At 41.0% G+C, this 17798-nt stretch overlaps 1 protein-coding gene across 1 annotated transcript in view; it reads left to right on the top strand.

Moving 5' to 3' along the window:
- FANK1 (fibronectin type III and ankyrin repeat domains 1) overlaps positions 1-14913 on the top strand; it is a 118546-nt gene extending 103633 nt beyond the window's left edge. The window contains exons 4-11 of the mRNA XM_011930185.1: positions 556-637; positions 1701-1775; positions 2585-2650; positions 10147-10312; positions 13731-13874; positions 14378-14455; positions 14545-14589; positions 14694-14913. Of these exons, the coding sequence (XP_011785575.1) occupies positions 556-637; positions 1701-1775; positions 2585-2650; positions 10147-10312; positions 13731-13874; positions 14378-14455; positions 14545-14589; positions 14694-14759 (722 nt within the window). The 3' untranslated portion in view covers positions 14760-14913. The remainder of the gene's footprint in view (positions 1-555; positions 638-1700; positions 1776-2584; positions 2651-10146; positions 10313-13730; positions 13875-14377; positions 14456-14544; positions 14590-14693) is intronic.
- The last annotated feature ends 2885 nt before the right edge of the window (positions 14914-17798 follow it).

Raw genomic sequence — 17798 nt, 5'->3', positions numbered from 1 at the left:
CAGAGAAGACAAGGCGAACATGTATGTCACATTCCTGGGAAAAACTGAAAATTTTAATTTCAAATGTTAAAGCACTTTGTCCTTTTTTTTTTTTTCCCAAAATAGTTGAACATCTCTTTGACCAATGAAACTAGCATCTTGTGACAGTTACTGAGGTTTTCCTCGCTTGTAGGAGACATTTATTAAGTCTTATGAAATCTGAAAGGATTATTTCCAAATATCAAAATAACATTCACAAAGCAATACTTTATAACTTGAAAATGTCCCAAGCCTTTAGGTCAGTCAAAATGTTCTCTTAATATGTAAAAAACCAGCTGGCTTCTGAAGGTGCAGAAGAAACGGTTGCAAAGAGGCATCTTGGATGCTGTGTTAACATGTGAAAACAAGGTCTTTTTCGGTAAAAGAAGCAGTTGAGTAGGAAATGTAAGATATACTTACAGAAATAGCCAAGCGCCTTCCTGGAGATGATCCCCTGAAGGCCACAGGAGGAAGACAGTGGGAAGGAGTCTCCTTTCCTGATGTTCTGGATGACTGCCTTCCATCTCATTTCTCCAGGAGAGCCCGTAAGTAGCGAGCACTTGCATCGGGCTGTTAATGTGAATGATGAAGATTTGCTTGTCCGAATACTTCAAGGAGGGTGAGAGACCTGTCAGTTTTTTTTCCCCATGCCTATAAAGTGCATAGAAATACACTCAGTAGCTTCATTTTGTTTTCCTAAAAATTCCCATGCCTTTGAAACTGCCTCCAAAATGGATCTCAGGTGACTGGTGTGAGTTAATAAACCACAGTTAATAAAGATGCTCCTGAAGCCCCATGTAAATGTTATATTTTGTAATTGTGTAATAGAAATTGTAAAAGGAAATTACAAGGCTGGGTATCATATTTTCTTCCCAGAAACGATTTCTGTATCTTGCTTATAAGCCACAGCATTTAGACAAATTTTACCCCCAGATGCCCATGTCTAATTTCTGATGAAACGAGGGAATCGCCAAATCAACTGCTTTCGAATTTAAAAGGCTGATATAACACTAGAGAGAAAATGGTGAATATTGCTGCTGCAGATGAGATGTTTGAAGCTGCCTCCTACATGAAAAGTAGATGATGTTACGTAGGTTCTTTTTGAATCAATAGTTTTGAGTGCCCTAGAAGGCAAGTCATTTGTGAATTATGGCTCTGTAATTTGGAGCTCTTAAGAGAAGGTTCCCACAAAAAGCCCAAGCTGCTACGCTGGAGTATGTGCGTGAAGACCTCTGCTTTCTTCCCTGAACAGGACTGTTCTCTACCCCGTAGGTGAGATGGGAGGCAGGGATAAAGCTTGAGTCTCCACCAATACAAGCTCATGTTTGATGGAGCTGAGAGTCAGCAGTGAAGATACTGTCCTCCGCTATCTTAAAGAGCTGTGTTCATCTAAGAATGCCATTTCTGATGGCACGATGGCTTTGAGCCAAAGCGTGCGTATTTTAAGTGAAATGACAGCAGTATTCTCTTTTATTATGCATTTGAATCTTGTAGAATATTAGGCATATAGTTTAGAAGATTCTTAGCAGTCTAAGACAAGAAAAGATTTAACGGCCCCAAAGAAATTGGAATTTTCAGTAAAAGGAGTCATTTTAGCCCCCTGAGCCCCACGAGAACCACTGGCTTTGACTCTGCAGTAGCCGGACTGGGCACGCTCATCTCTCTTCTCTGTCTTTCCCAAGCCATGTTGAGGTTGATGTTCCCAATAGGTTTGGCTTTACCGCTCTGATGGTTGCTGCCCAGAAAGGATACACCAGGTATGGCTTTTCTTTCTTTCTTTCTTTTTTTTTAAATCTCTCTTGGGGATTTAACTTTTTGTTTTATTCAGAGGCTCTGGTCAGGATAAGGATGGGAGGAAAAAGGGCCATGGAGGAACCCAGTTTTTCTGTCTCCCAAACCGTCCGTACCATGCGATGGCTTAGAAATCCCGCTGTTGTAATCATAAAGTTATACAGTATGCAGGAGTGAATGTAAATCACATGTTGAGGAAGAGGGGTAGCCATTTAATTACAGGCAATATATTTTTATGTTCTTGGAAAACTGGTTATTGGAATTTGAATTTTTCTTTTTAAAAAATAGAGGGATATTCTGGAAAACTTTCTGCTAGGTTGCTAAGATATACTTTTCACAGATATACTCTCATTATCTATTCCACACAGAGATAAGTATTAACAGAAATACCTTATTTTCATTTATATCTTAATTAAATGCCATTTAAAAAAACATAAATGTTTTTTCATTAAATGCTACCATTTAAGAATATATTTAAAAATGACCATTCAAAGAACAGTGAATTATTTTGGTAGCCCAATTTGTTTCATGTGCTTTCGTTTGATTTTAGTGAATAGCTTGTGTCAAAGGTAAAAGCATATATTTTTGGAATGAAGACGTGGTTTCCTGGTTTAATGGTGCCTGGTTTTAAAACCAGCTGGCTTCTGAAGGTGCAGAAGAAACTGTTGCAAAGAGGCATCTTGGATGCTGTGTTACTCTTTTTTTGACTGGACTATTGTGGGTGCTGAGCGATCAAGGTGACTTATCTAGCTACAGTTCAGTTTGTTTCCTTTAGGCTTGTGAAAATCCTAGTTTCCAGTGGCACAGACGTGAATCTGAAGAATGGAAGTGGCAAGGACAGGTAGGAGGTGGGATATGACTGAAAATGTGCTGATGTTCTCAGAATTGTGTTGCTGGGCTTGTGCCCAGAGGCACTGTGATTTCACCCAAACATTTTCTCGAGTTTCTTTTGACAGTCCTGAGAGGTAGGTGGGTCCCCGAGGAAAGATGGTGATCACAAAAGCTGGCTTGCTCACATGGTCTTGTGCTTTCACTCACCAGGGTGCTTGTGGGGAGCGGGCATCTGTTGTAACGTATGGTGCCTTCTCTGGCGTGGTGGCCGTGCCCAGTGGACGGACACGCAGTGCACGGGAAATGGCAGCTACAGAGCAGCTCTGGCCAGCCGTGCCGCGTGTGGGTACAAGTGCCTGCCCCCAGCACCCCGTGCCTCTCTCAGGCCCCTGCTGCATTTCAGGCCTCACTCTTTGCTAAGAAATCTTCGTTGTTTCTAAAGAAGCAGACAGAAATCACCACCAGAGAGACGCCCGGAGCACTTTCCTGAGGTGAGAGGCACGTGTTCCCTTGGAGGGCTGAGAACGCTACAGGAAAAGCTCCGGGGAAGAATGTGACACACATCAAGGGCAGATGAGTGTTCCTGAAAGACCTAAACACACTGGCTCATCTAGTCATTAGAGTTAATCAATTAATTCCAGCTAACCTGTGTTTATTGACTGATTACTACTTGCCAGGCGCTGTGCTTGGTGCGTAGGTGAAACACTGAGCAAAATGCCAGGCCCTGGCTTCAGGGGCTGCGGTCACAACACACGTGGAACCAGGGCTTGGGCGCTGCAGACGGCATCGACGGACAGCTGCCAAACACTGACCTTCTGGGGGAGGCTGTAAAGAAAACCCCAACTAACTTCTCAAATCAGAAGGACTATCTTCTACATTTACATTCTCTGAACACAATGCAGCAATAGATTTTAAGTAACAATATCTTAAATATCACTTATAAATTTAAAAAGTATTTTTCCAAATAACTCATAGGCTAAGTTGAGACTAAGCTATCAACTCCAGGTTTGAAAAGAATAATAGCAATCTGAAAAGGGAAAAGAAAAAGTATAAGGAGAGTAGGAAAAATGAAAGAATTAAAAGTAGACATTGATTAAAAAGTAGAAAGATTATTGAGAAATGTAAGAGTTACCTCTTAAAAATAAGCTATCTAATAAGATACACCGATCTTTTGTAAATCTAAGAAGAAAAAAATTAGAAGTTTGAAAGAGGACAATAATGATGGTTATAGAGAAAATGTAAACATGAAGTTTGTGTCTATAATAGTAGATAATGTCATTGAAATGGATACTTTGTTCTGAGAAAATTTAAACCACCAAGTCAACCCAAGAAGCAGAAAATTCGAAATAACCAGTGTCCATGCAAGAAACTAGAAAATTCATTTAAAAATTACTTCCAATGTAGGCTCGGTGGCTTGACTATTCTACTACTGAACCTGTTCAGATTTTCTAGGCACTGATAATAACCTTGGGCTTTTCCAGAGCAGAGAGGAAACGGGAATGCTCCAGAGGATAACCTTATTGCTAAAATCTGATAGAGAAAAAAAGCTATTTGTGTGTGTGTGTGTGTAGGTATTTGTAGATCTCTTCCATCCCACCTAGGAGGACCATACCGGAGGGTATTAGGAAATTTTTTAGCATAACACTTCCCAGCAGTAGGTTAAAGGTGAAAACCTTTATTTGTGTAGACGCAAAACAAAAATTGGGTGTAACTTGGCATGTATATTAAAAAGTTTAAAAAGTATTTTTTTTAATTTTTTAAATTTTTGTTACTTTTTGAGACAGAGTCTCGCTGTGTCGCCGAGGCTGGGGTACAGTGGTGCAATCTCAGCCCACTGCAAGCTCCGCCTTCCGGGTTCACGCCATTCTCCTGCCTCAGCCTCCCAAGTAGCTGGGACTACAGGTGTCCGCCACCTCGCCCGGCTAATTTTTTGTATTTTTAGTAGAGATGGGGTTTCACCCTGTTAGCCAGGATGGTCTTGAAAAAAGTGTCTTATTTTTTAAAGTGAAGGATGCTTTCAGCCTTTGAACAGTGTCTGGCACATGGGAGGCAGAAAGTGTCTGTTGAATGAAGGATTCCTTTGATTGCAGCATACAAAGATTTCTTTTCTTTTTTAAATCATCTCAATCAGCCAGTGTCATTCTTAGTATTGGCAAATTCCTTTCGAAAATTAGTAGTGAAGCCCAGGACAGTGGTGGAGAGCTTGATGTGAAATCTGCATCCCTCTGAGGATGTGGTGTGGCCTTGGACAGGCTACCTGACCTCTCCGTATCTCAGTTTCGTGTCTGTAAAACTGGAATAATGGAAGTACTTATAGGTTGTAGGCATTTAATGAGTTAATATGAAAAATGCATAAAACAGTTCCTGGCATATGGTAAATACAGATATATTTTGTTATTTCATGGTTAGACAGTATTTTGAAGGCTGATCCACTTAGGAAGAGATGAACTGAGATAAGAGGTGTGATTTATTTCCTGTAGAACCCGACAGAATCAACTTGAAAAACTTGGACTTCATAAGGAGGCTCAGTAAAGTGGACAAACAAGTCAAAGAAAAGACTTTCTTAAATCCCTGCAATTACTGGTTAATAAATATAATGGGAAAATAAAATAGAATGAGAACAAGAAAGGTAGGAAATCTGAATGAAAAAATAAACCTAAAAACCTTACTGAGAGATATAAAAATTTAAGAAATAAAGACATGTCATATGCCAGAATGGCAAGATTGAGTATTATACAATTTTTAATTCTTCTCTCAAATACTGCATTGAGGTTCAGTGCAGCCTCAAATGGAATTATTCTTGGGAACCTGTCAAAATGATTGTAATTTATCGAGAAGAACAAATAGATAATATCTACTAAAACTTTGTCAAGGAAGAGTGTGGAAGGACTTGCCTTGACAGTTACTAAAATGCCTCATAACGTTATAGTAATTAAAGTAGTATGATACCGGAACAAATCAGAAAAAAAGTAGAATGGAATAGAAATCCTCAAGTAGATCCCTATCGACATAAGAACCTGGTATATGATGATGGAAGTAACATAAACCAATGAGGAATGTACTGGAAAAACAGGATGTTTGAAGGAAAAAGTCAAGTTAGATCCTTGTCTTATAGCATATACCAAAATAAATTCCAGATGAATTGAGAATTAAATGTAAAAAACAAAACCATAAAAAATGACCGGAAAACACAGATGCATAATTGTTTTATCTTGTAATGTGAAAGGAACAAGTGCGTTGAAAGGAATAATTAAGGAAAAGATTGAGTGTATTATACATTTTTAAAAACTTAATTACAATGTTAAGGACAATCCAGAGAAATATTTACAAATGTATTATAGACAAATTACTGGCATCTTTAATGTGTAGAACACACACACGCCCATACATGTATTCCAAAAAAGCCTCCACACACAGTAGTAAAAAGCAGTTTACACAAGAAGATAATTTATAGCAGAATCAATATAAGCAATTCATATTAAAATGTTTAGCATTACTAGTAATAAAAAGTTTTCTACTTATCAAATTGGTTATTAAAAAAATCATGTTGGTAAAGATGCAGTGAAATAACCTGTACTTTCAAATATAGTTGATAGAAATGTAAATTGGTATAATCTTTCTGGAAAGCAATTCGAAAATGTGCTTCCGAAGTAAGCCACATCCATGAACACAGTGATCTCATTTTAGGAAACAATCAGAAATGCAAATATGATTAGTAAGAGTGTTTGTTGTTGCCTTATTTAAAATTGTGAAAAATGTGAAACAACTTAAATGTCCGACAATAGTGGATTGATTGAAGTTATGATACATTCATATGATGGAATATTTAGTATGTGAACACAGTTTTCAGTGCTTATGTAAACAGGGAAGTATGTGAAATAATAAGAAACTGAAATAATACTTTTAAAAGGCAGTGAGAAGAGAAAAATCATACAAAGCAGGAGAGAAAAGATGGGATTTTGTGTAGAGCTGGGAGTGTGACTCTGAGCAGGGAACTCAGCAGCAGGCGAGTGGAGCAGGTCCTCCATTCCTGGTGGGCTTGCCCTGGGGCACAGTGGGATGCCCTGCAGGGCTGTGCTCATGGAGCATGCTATGTCCTGGCCACTCTCCCTTTCTCCTACCCTGTGAACCAGAGAGGGGCATTCTTATAAAGCAGCAGGTAACAGACCCCGCGGGTGCCAGGCAGTTTGAGTTCAGGTGGCATTTGGGGTGGTGGCTGACTCCAGCGGCTTGGCACTTGGAGGACCTTGGTGGCTTCCTGCCAGTGGGAGGTGGTAAGTTCAGGGCTATGCCTGTCCCTGGGAAGGAAGAGCGCCTCATCTCAATGAGCTCATTGCTGGGCAGCCCAGAGCCTCCGGGGCTGGTTTTTAAGCAATCCCCCTTACCTCCTAGAGCAAATTCAACAGAATCTTAAGAGTTTGTTCTCTGTGAGGTGAGGTTATGGGTGACTCTGATATGGGATTTTTTTTCTAGGTACCATGCCTTACTTTATAATCAGAAAAGAAGCATTATTTTAAAATCATGCAGATAGGCCGGGCATGGTGGCTCATGCCTGTAATCCCAGCACTTTGGGAGGCTGAGGCAGGCAGATCATGAGGTCAGGAGTTTGAGACCAGCCTGGCCAGGCTGGTGAAACTGTCTCTACTAAAAATACAAAAAATTAGCCGGGCATGGTGGTGCGCGCCTGTAGTCCCAGCTACTTGAGAGGCTGAGTCAGGAGAATCACTAGAACCCAGGAGGCAGAGGTTGCAGTGAGCCAAGATTGTGCCATTGTACTCCAGCCTGGGCGATAGAGGGAGACTCTGTCTCGAAAAAAAAAAAGTCATGCAGATAATTAGAGTTCTATTTGAATATAATTTAAAAAGTGAAGTTTTCTTCCCTTAGCAAAGGTCATTCTAAAGACCCTTGAGTGCTTGGGAAAGGAGTATGAGCACCCTAAACCTGGGAGACAGGCACTGCACCACGCTGACTGTCTTCTGGGGGTCTCCAAGAAATGAAGGACTGTGTGAGGACGTGGGGCTGCAGAGGTCTGGCCTCATCTCAGCTCAGCTGGGCCTTGCCTTGGGGGCTGGATATTCCAGTTACCACTCAGAGGCTTTGCACATTTCCCTATTGGGAAGATCTTCTGTTTTATTTTTTAACTCTTTATTTTGAAACATTTACACGTTTAGAAGAAGTGAAAGAATAGTACAACAAACACCTGTATACCTCCCAGCTAGGCTTGGCAGTTGACATTTGGCCATATTTGTCTCTCCTTTTTTTCCACTCTTGCTGAACTGTTTTGAAATTAGTAGCATAGCGTAACCCTTCACCCCTCAATACATCAGAAAGTGTTTCCGAAAAACACGGTCATTAACCTGCATAGTAATCATATCATATCACTTCTAAGACACTTCAACTAATTCCTTAATATCATTGATACACAGCCACCCGTGCAGGTCTCCCAACCTGTTCCCCAAAGGTCTTCCACAGCTTTATTTGGGAGGTGGTGTGGGGTTTGGGAGGTGGTGTGTGGGGTTTGGGAGGTGGGTGGTGTGTGGGTCTGGGAGGTGGGTGGTGTGTGGGTTTGGGAGGCGGTGTGTGGGGTTTGGGAGGCGGTGTGTGGGGTTCGGGAGGAGGGGCGTGGGGTTCGGGAGGTGGCGTGGGGGTTCGGGAGGTGGTGTGGGGCGAGACCATGATCCATTCAGGGTTCCCACATTTCATCTGGCCTTTCTCTATAGTCTCTTACTCTAGACCAGTCCTCTCTCTTTAAAACTTTTTTTTTCTCATAGCAGTGACACTTTGAGGACAGCAGACAGGTTATCTTCTAGAATGTCCTATATTCTGGATTTGCTTGTCTCCCAGTTGTGGGGCAGGCATTTCACTTGTTCATCTATCCCTTTATTAACAATAAAGTTAAAGACAGGCTTAAGGCCTTGATAGGTTGGGTGCTGTGGCTCCTGCCTGTAATCCCAGCACTTTGGGAAGCTGAGGCAGGAAGATCACTTGAGGTCATGAGTTTGAAACCAACCTGGGCAACAAGGTGAAATTTTTTAAGAATTAAAAAGAAATTAAAGGCTTAATTAGACTTAGGTTAACACTTTAGCAAGAATACTTCGGAGCTAGTGTTGTGACTTCATGTTACATCCATCAGGAGGCCTGTGATGCAGGTTGTCTCACAGGTAGTGATTTTAGGTTTCGTTATTTTTCTTAGAGTGATGACAGCAAATTTTCTTCTTTGTAAAGATAGAGTTTTCCCATTGCACTTAGAAAATAATTCTGGGTGTAATAATTCATTGCCGTGTGAATATTCCATTCCCCATTAATTTTTTTTTTATTTTTATTTATTTATTTATTTTTGGAGACAGTGTCTTGCTCTCTCTCCCAGGCTGGTGAGCAGTGGCATGATCTCAGCTCACTGCAACCTCTGCCTCCCCGGGTTCAAGCGATTCTCCTGCCTCAGCCTCCCGAGCAGCTGGGATTACAGGCACCTGCCACCATGCCTGGCTAATTTTTGTATTTTTAGTAGAGATGAGGTTTCACTATGTTGCTCAGGCTGGTCTCGAGCTCCTGAGCTCAGGCAATCCACCCACGTCAGCCTCCAAAAGAGAAAGGATTATAGGGGTGAACCACTGCGCCTGGCCTCCCCATTAACTTTTGCCCAATAATTTCAGTGCCAATAATTTTATTGCCTGAATCAATTATTTAATTGGGAATTGCAAATAAGGGCTTTTCTAACTCTATGGTTCCTTTTATATTTACTAGTTGGCAGTCTTCTGTGAAATACAGCTTCTTCCCCCCACCAACCAGGCATAGACTACATTTTATCCTAAAAAACAAAAAATATTTAATTTTTTCTTAAATACCAACTTTGAGAGTAGGAAATTGGTTTGATAGTTATCTCTAATAGTGTCAAATGAGTATTTTTTTTCCTTTTCTCTTTTTTGAATATCATGGACTTCGGATGTTTTAAAATCTAATATTTTATCCTCAGTTACAGTCACTATTAGTTTTTTATTGAGATATAATTTACATACTATAGAATTCACCTTTTAAAACATACAAATCAACATTTAAAAATGTATTTGCAAAGTTGTGGAACCATCACTACTATCTACTTCCAGAACATTCATCCCCTGCCCTCCTGAAATATTAGCCCTGCACTCTTTAGCAATCATTCACAGCCTCAGGCGGCCACTCACCTGCTAGTCCTGTCTTGTAGATTGCCTATTCTGGACATTGCATATAAATGGAATCAGACAATATGTGGCCTTTCATGTCTGGCATCTTTCAGCACAGTGTTTCAAGGTTCTTTCATGTTTGTAGCACTTCATTTCTAATATTCCATTGTATGGATATATACCACATTTTGTACATCAGTTGATATGTGTACATTTTATGTGAACAATTCCCATGGCTTTTCCACTCAAGTTAGGATTTCTTGGTTTAAGCCAGGTAGGGTAAAAAGTGGAGCTGAGTTCGGTGACTGTGCTTATCGTCAAATGCTGCTGCTTCCGTATGTTGCAGTCTAATGCTGGCGTGCTATGCGGGACACCTAGACGTTGTGAAATATCTCCGAAGACACGGTGCTTCGTGGCAGGCTAGAGACCTGGGTGGCTGTACGGCTCTGCACTGGGCTGCAGATGGAGGCCACTGCAGTGTGATTGAGTGGATGATCAAGGATGGCTGTGAGGTACGGGACCTGCCTTGTTAACCATGCACATGTCGTCAAGAATCTGAAGTGCTGCTCCACGGGGTCTGGCAGAAGCAGGACCTTTGATTAGTCAACCTTAGAAATGCTGGAGAAGGTTTTCTGACTTAGCAAGAAAGCCCCTGAAACCTTAGAATGGACATGAGAGTGAGCTTTCCGATTGTCATGGGGGTTTATCTTGTGTAGGGAATAGAAACAGGTCTGAATCCAGAGCTGGACCTAATGCTTCTACTTTCTTTTTCTTTTTCTTCTTTTTCTATTTTTCTTTTTCTTTTGAGATGGAGTCTCTGTCGCCCACGCTGGAGTGCAGTAGTGCGATCTCGGTTCATTGAGACCTCTGCCTCCCAGGTTTGAGTGATTCTCCTGTCTCAGCTTCCTTAGTAGCTGGGATTACAGGCACATGCCACCACGCCCAGCTAATTTTTGTATTTTTAGTAGAGATGGGGTTTCACGATGTTGGCCAGGCTGGTCTTGAACTCCTGACCTCAAGTGATCCACCCACCTTGGCCTCTCAAAGTGCTGGGATTACAAGTGTGAGACACTGCACCCGGCCTGATGTTTCTACTTTGTTCTTTTGTTCATTTGCTTATTTCTTTCTTCATTCGGTATGTCACTAAACCTTTACTAAGCATGTACCAGATATCTCAAATGGTGGTGATACAAATATATTAAGAGCTCTTACAGCCATTGTGCTTCTTGTCGCTTCTAAAATTAGGTAATTTTTATTCTTAGTTTGTTTTAAATATTAGTCATTACAAAAAATGTCCAAAGAGCAAACTGACCATATCAAGAATAGAACATTTCAGTTGTGTCTTGACCTGGAAACAGGCAAGTTGGTCTACTTTTGATTTCATGTTATCAGAAACTGCAAATTTGATTTAGCAAATAGAAGCAGTGTTGTTTGGACATCTGTAGATATTTGAAGATGGGTAATTAGAATTAGATCAATTAGATCAATTATGGAAATTGCTGATAACTTTGAAAACTTTAGTTCAAGACTAATCAGCTAAAAATTTCAAAGCATGGAACTAAAGAATGATGGACAAAGTTCTGTGCTATCTGTGACTGCCAGATGGTGTGTAGAGTGCTGAGAAATTAAGTCAATGACCTGAAAAATCAACTCAAATTGAGAAAAGTCATGTCTCCTGGAAGATGTCAGTAGATTTGTTCTAGTTTGTTTCTGAAGGGTAGTTGAGGGAAAGTGAGACTTCAGTTATGGGATCTACCTGGTTCCTGCTGCTGCTTTTGGAGAATTAAGAAAAGTGCCCACTTATAGGAAAAATCTCAGTCATTAAGAATTTATTACATTTCTTATTTTCCTTATGTTTTAGAGACAGGCACAGAGGCAGGAGGCTGAGCCTATGGGCTTCCATAGTAGAGCTGGGCCCACGTGCCATGTGTGGTAGTGACAGCCACACACTCCTTGATTGGTTTATGATGAATTCTGGGCAGGTTTTGCACCTAGTGAAAGTCTGTGGTTGAAAAACAAGGTTGTACTTTGCTGAAAGAAGTCAGGTATCCAGGCCGGGCGCAGTGGCTTATGCCTGTAATCCCAGCACTTTGGGAGGCCAAGGCAGGTGGATCACTTGAGGTCAGGAGTTCGAGACCAACCTGGCAAACATGGTGAAATGCTGTCTCTACTGAAAATATAAAAATTAGACATGCGTGGTGGTAGGCGTCTGTAATCCCAGATTATTAGGCAGGCTGAGGCAGGAGAATTGCTTGAACCCAGGAGGTGGAGGTTGCAGTGAGCCAAGATCGTGCCACTGCACTCTAGCCTGGGCGACAGAGTGAGACTCCATCTCGAATGAATGAATGAATGAATGAATGAAGCATTCACAATAGGGCAAATCTCTGCTATCAACATTTAAATACTGGAGTTTTGGAAATGTTGGCTCTCTGGGCTTCAGATATGAATATACTTATTTGGGATAAATTCCATCTTTCTTTGAAGCACTGGAACTACTTTGCAGAGGACAGAACAATAAGCGTGGATGTGTTTACTATAGATTTCCACATGACTGGCCTGGTGGCGGATGGATGATGTCAACATGAGTCTCTCCAAGTTCTGGCAGATGGCTCACCTGATGCTTCTGAAGCCCATGGGAAGGACTTGGGAGCCAATCACCACCTTCTTCCCAAATGTAATGATCATATACTAAGAGTGACTTATTGGCGACTTATGTGTTCATTTCTGCATTTAATGATCCATGTGATCTCAGGAAAGGCACTTCTCTGAGATTTAGTTTGATCATTTGTAAACCAAGAATAAAAATACCTACCTCTGATTAACCTTTAGGACCAAAAGAGAAAGTGTGTGTAAAGAGGGTTGAAAGCTTGCATAAAGCATCATGTAATATGAGGTGCTTATTTTATTATTCTTTAAATATAATGGAGTGTGTTGCCCACAGGTTAGTTCTTTGCGTGAAGAAGAGCTGCAAATCCAAATCGTGTTACAGTGGATAATCTGATACGTAGAAATACCCTGAAGTGCCCCCAAGATCTCCTGGAAATTCCTTGTTTCTTGTTCCATTCTGAAGTTTTACTAAAGCTGTGCTTCATTGAGTAATTTTTCTGTAACAGATTGTGTGTGCGTGCATGTGCTCATGTGTGCTTACATGCACGTGTGCACATGGTATGCATGTGTGCATGTTCACGTGCACGTGTGTGCATATCTGAGCACACACATGTATCTATCTTCAGCACCACTCTTCGTGGATTGGTGAGGTCTTCACTGGAATTGGAAGAGACAACATTTACATTTTCTTAATCTAAAATATTTTAAAACACTAAGTTGAGAGATTTCAGTGGAGAGAAGATGATCAGGAAACAGCCATCTGATTACTGGGCACACTGTTTTGGAGAAGCCATTAGTCAGACTTTTCAGACAGAGTTTGTGTAATGAATCTGGTTTTTCTGTATTTTACCTGTAGGTCTCCTGCCTAAAATTGATAAGTATTGGTAAGCATAAGAGTGTGTGTATGTATTATTACCGTCTCATTCCAGAAAGGATGTAAAGCTGCTTACAACGATACATAAAAGAAAGAAAAATGAATGCTAGGTGAGGAAAGTCAGGCAAGAGAAAGTAAGAACTCACCAGGAGCCAAGGGGAAAGTAGTTCAGTTAATTTTTCTAGCCTACCTTTTTTCCACTTTAAAGGATGTAGGTGAAGAAGCTGACAGGGAGACCCTGGGGCCTCTCAGCACCCTCTAATGCGATTCTAACACGTGTCCTTGCAGCACAGAAATGTGACTTAAATTAGAACAGTGCAGTGAACCAAATATAGAAAGACTGCTATCTAAGTCCGGGCATTGGGGCAAGCAAATATTCCTTTTATAAGTTTGAATCAGTTTAAGAAAAAGAAATTGGGCTTAACACAGCTGTTTCTCTGGCACAACAGGTAGACGTCGTGGACACTGGTTCAGGATGGACCCCACTCATGAGAGTCTCTGCGGTGTCGGGAAATCAGAGGGTGGCCTCTCTTCTAATTGATGCTGGGGCCAATGTGAATGTGAAGGACAGAAATGGAAAGACGCCCCTTATGGTAGGTCTTCCTCCCGAAAATAGGCAGTTTTCTGCGTGGAATTAAGGTCAGAGATTTTTCTGTAATTAGACAATTCTTGTGAGTTCAGCCCTGCACCAGCCCTTGGGTTTGACCGTGTGTGTGTTCCCTGTCGGCTTGTTCATAATGGCATGAGGCTATCGCTAGAATACTTCGTTCCCTTTTTACGACTATTTAAGGAGTAAAGAGCCCCTGTCCCCAGGACCACTGTGGGATCAAAACAGATCTGGTGAAACAAAGAACAAACTGCTTTCTGTTCTGGCTTTCGTGTGGAGAGAGGGAGGGTCCATTTTCATTTTCCCTGGAGTTGCTACTACTGCAGCTGCAGAGGAAGTGCTGTGCCTGCAGGCCACGCAAAGCCACAGTGGCCCTTCGTGGGTTGCAGGGGGGCTGCTGGGACCCTGCACGCGCCAGGCTCGTGCTCCCTGCTGTGTGTGCCCTGGAGGGAGAAGCTCATGCACACCACCCTGGGTTTTGTTTTCTAGGTGGCTGTGTTAAATAATCATGAAGAATTAGTTCATTTACTTCTTGACAAAGGGGCAGATGCAAGTATAAAAAATGAGGTAAATGAGTCCATCTTTATGTAAAGATTTTCCTCGGAGGGGGAGAAAGAACATTTATAAGCATGTAAAATTTTTGTTTCCTGTTTCAGTTCGGCAAAGGTGTCCTAGAAATGGCCAGAGTTTTTGGCAGACAGGTTGGGATGCTCTTTCTGCCTATCAAGGCTAATTTTGTAGTCCTTCTAGACTCAAACCACCAAAACCCTGGATTACATTCTCCTGTCTGTTTTGTTTTATCCAGAGTGTAATCTCCTTATTAGAAGAAAGGAAAAAAAAGCAGAGGCCAAAGAAGTCTTGTGTCTGCTGATGAGAGCACCACTCATCTGCGAAATGCACGTAAAACAAAGTGAACCGTGACTGTTAAACTAGGGATGGGAAATTCTGCATCTTGGAGGGCTGTACATTTATTTATTTAGTTGAAGATTCCCTGATCCCACTTTGAAATACATCTTTTTACCTAAGCACGCGCGTATGTGTCGCCATCACTGGGCGTCTGTAGAATGGGGATGTTTTCTTGCACTTGTGCCTTTTGGAGTTAGACATGAAACAAAATATTTATGCACCGGAGCTACACAAACACACATGGGTCTCCCACTCCCGGCTCCTGCCCCGCAAGCTGTCCTCCGACCACACTAGGCCTTGCTGGAATTCTTTCCCTTGTGTGTTTTCAATTAAATCCTGCCCTCCCAACTTAGGGCTTCCAGGCTGGTTGTCAGGCCACTGCTCCCTCCTGGAGTGGTGCTCCTTCGAAAAGTCCAGGAGTTTTCTCTTCAGCTGTTGGCCTCACATCAAAGCTCAAAATACATATTTCAAGACTCCAGTTCTGTTCTATTAGAGGTGTCTGGTTGAGGGTCAGCCTTCTTAGACCACAGACAGGTCTAATGTGTTTGCATATACTCAGGCCCTGACAATGAAAGACTTAGCCTGCTCATGGATTGATGACGTGGCCAAAGGGTAGTGTATTAAATTTTGTCTTCAGAGCAGAAGGTTTTCTGATGCTGATCATGCAGTTCCTAGACAAGTAGGAATTAACCGCAACCATGTCTGCTGGTTGGGAGCTTAAAGACACAAATGTGGTAGAGCTTCAACTCAGCAAACACACTTCAAAATCAGCAAAAAAGTGAGCACACAGACCACATGAATTTTGTGTCTCCAGAGACACACTGGTTAACTTGGCCCCATGGGAAAACCAGCTACAAAGGCCTGTGGAGGAGTGGATTTTTTTTTTTTTTTCCTGTAAGGAAAGACTAATAAAAGGTAATTAAAGCTCCAAAGCTTGTGCTGAGGGGCATAGAGAAAAAGCACACAATTTTATTGACGTTAGCAATCAGCTTTATTCCAAAGAGCTCACAGAATATTCGATTTAGGAATTGGATTTGTGGACCATATATAGTCCATTCCTTAAATATTTCATGAGTGTTTTACCTTTTGTACAAATGCATATTCCTTTAGATTTGCCAGATTAGATTTTTAAAACCTCTTTAAAAAATTGGAGCACATTTACAGCTCTCCAGAGGTTCCTCCTTTGGTTGGTGGTCAATGTTGACATTCACCTTAGTTTCATTTTTTGGTCTGTTGTAGACTGTATTCACTAGCCTGCTCTGTGGAAGGAGTGTGCATCCCTCCTGGTTGACATCAAGCTTGGCAAAACTGCCCACCCTCCTGATCAATATCGAACCATCCTTATATTCTTGAGATCATCTCCCTGGGTTATGGTGGACTGCAGGATACTTCATGCTCATATGCTATGTATGTTTGCTCTTTTTCTTCTTTTTGCTTAATGAGATTAGAAGGTGGTCTATATACACTGTTTGAATTTTCCCAAAGAGCAACTCATAGTTTTATTAGCTCTACTTTTTTCTAATGAACTTATTCTTAGGTCTACAAATTCACTTCTTCTATTTTTTTCCCCTGGGTTTATTTTATTGTTCCTTTTATAACTTATAGTGGATATTAAATTCCATTTTTCATCCTTTACAAATTAATATATAGATTTAGGGCTATGAATTTTCCCCCAGCAGTGCTTTAGTTACATTATCATAGAAGTTTTCTAAACTTTTGATGAAAAATACAACTGGGAGAACTTGCTAAGTACACATTTCATAGCCCCATCTCAGCTCTCTGAATTGGAATCTCCAGGGAAAGGGCATGAGCAATGGATTTTAATGGGTTTGAACAAGTGAGTTGTTCTAATTCCAAGAGTTTGAGAATCCCTACCATCATGTGTGCTATTACAAATGTTTTCACTTCCTGTTTGCTAATCTGCACTTCATCTTTGAAAACTAATGAATCATTACATTTCTAGGGTATGGAATTATTTTTTGAGATTTTTTTTTCCTCCAAGGCACTTGGAAAGATGATATATTCTGTATATTTGGAGTATCCTGTTATATATGTATCAATTATGGTTGAAGTTTTATATGTACTAATTTTTGCCAGCTTGTGTGATCATAGGTGGAGAATGGTAAGAATAAAGACTCCTTCGGCTGGGTGTGGTGGCTCACACCTGTAATCCCAGCATTTTGGGAGACCAAGGTGGGCGGATCATGAGGTTAGGAGTTCGAGACCAGCCTGGCCAACATGGTAAAACCCTGTCTCTACTATAAATACAAAAATTAGCCAGGCGTGGTGGCCCGTGCCTGGAATCCCAGCTACCCAGGAAGCTGAGGCAGGAGAGTCTCTTGAACCCAGGACGCACAGGTTGCAGTGAGTTGAGATCACACCATTGCACACCAGCCTGGGTGACAGAGTGAGACTCTGTCTTTAAAAAAAAAAAAAAAAAGATTCCTTTATTCTTGTTAGCATTTTGTATACATATTTTTCTTTGTATTTTCTGTAGTTTTATTAAGTTGGATGCTGCGTTTCTTAAACTTGTAAATAGGTACCTATTTACACTTACATTTTTCATACACTTGAATTTTTCATACCAAATAACTCCGATATTAATGTCTGTACCACTGCTTGCTTGCTTTTTGGATTCTTATATAAATAGATGAGTTTCAAAAAGTTAGGTTATACATTCACATTGTTCAAAAACCATATCAAGCCCCACCCCCCCATGCTTGTGTGAGCATCTTCCTTCCTGTGCCACGGTCTCACACATTCATGAGGCTGGTAGCACACACCCCTTACGCACTCCCACCCTGCCAACCATTCTTCACAGTTTCTTCTTGTACTGTTCCAAAATTTTCTCAAGCATTTATAAATGAATGAGAATACATTTTTCTACATGAAGGCCTTCCCCCAATTTTTGTAACATTCTCAGTAACAAATGAGATACATGTTGATATTTACCTTTATACTATTTATTGGGTTTAATATTTGTAACAATCATTTTTTCTACTGA

This window comes from Colobus angolensis, unplaced genomic scaffold (genome assembly GCF_000951035.1).
Source record: "Colobus angolensis palliatus isolate OR3802 unplaced genomic scaffold, Cang.pa_1.0 Scaffold85, whole genome shotgun sequence".
NCBI lineage: Eukaryota > Metazoa > Chordata > Mammalia > Primates > Cercopithecidae > Colobus > Colobus angolensis.
Note: the sequence above shows the minus strand (reverse complement) of the source record. Positions and strands in the feature narration are given on the sequence as shown.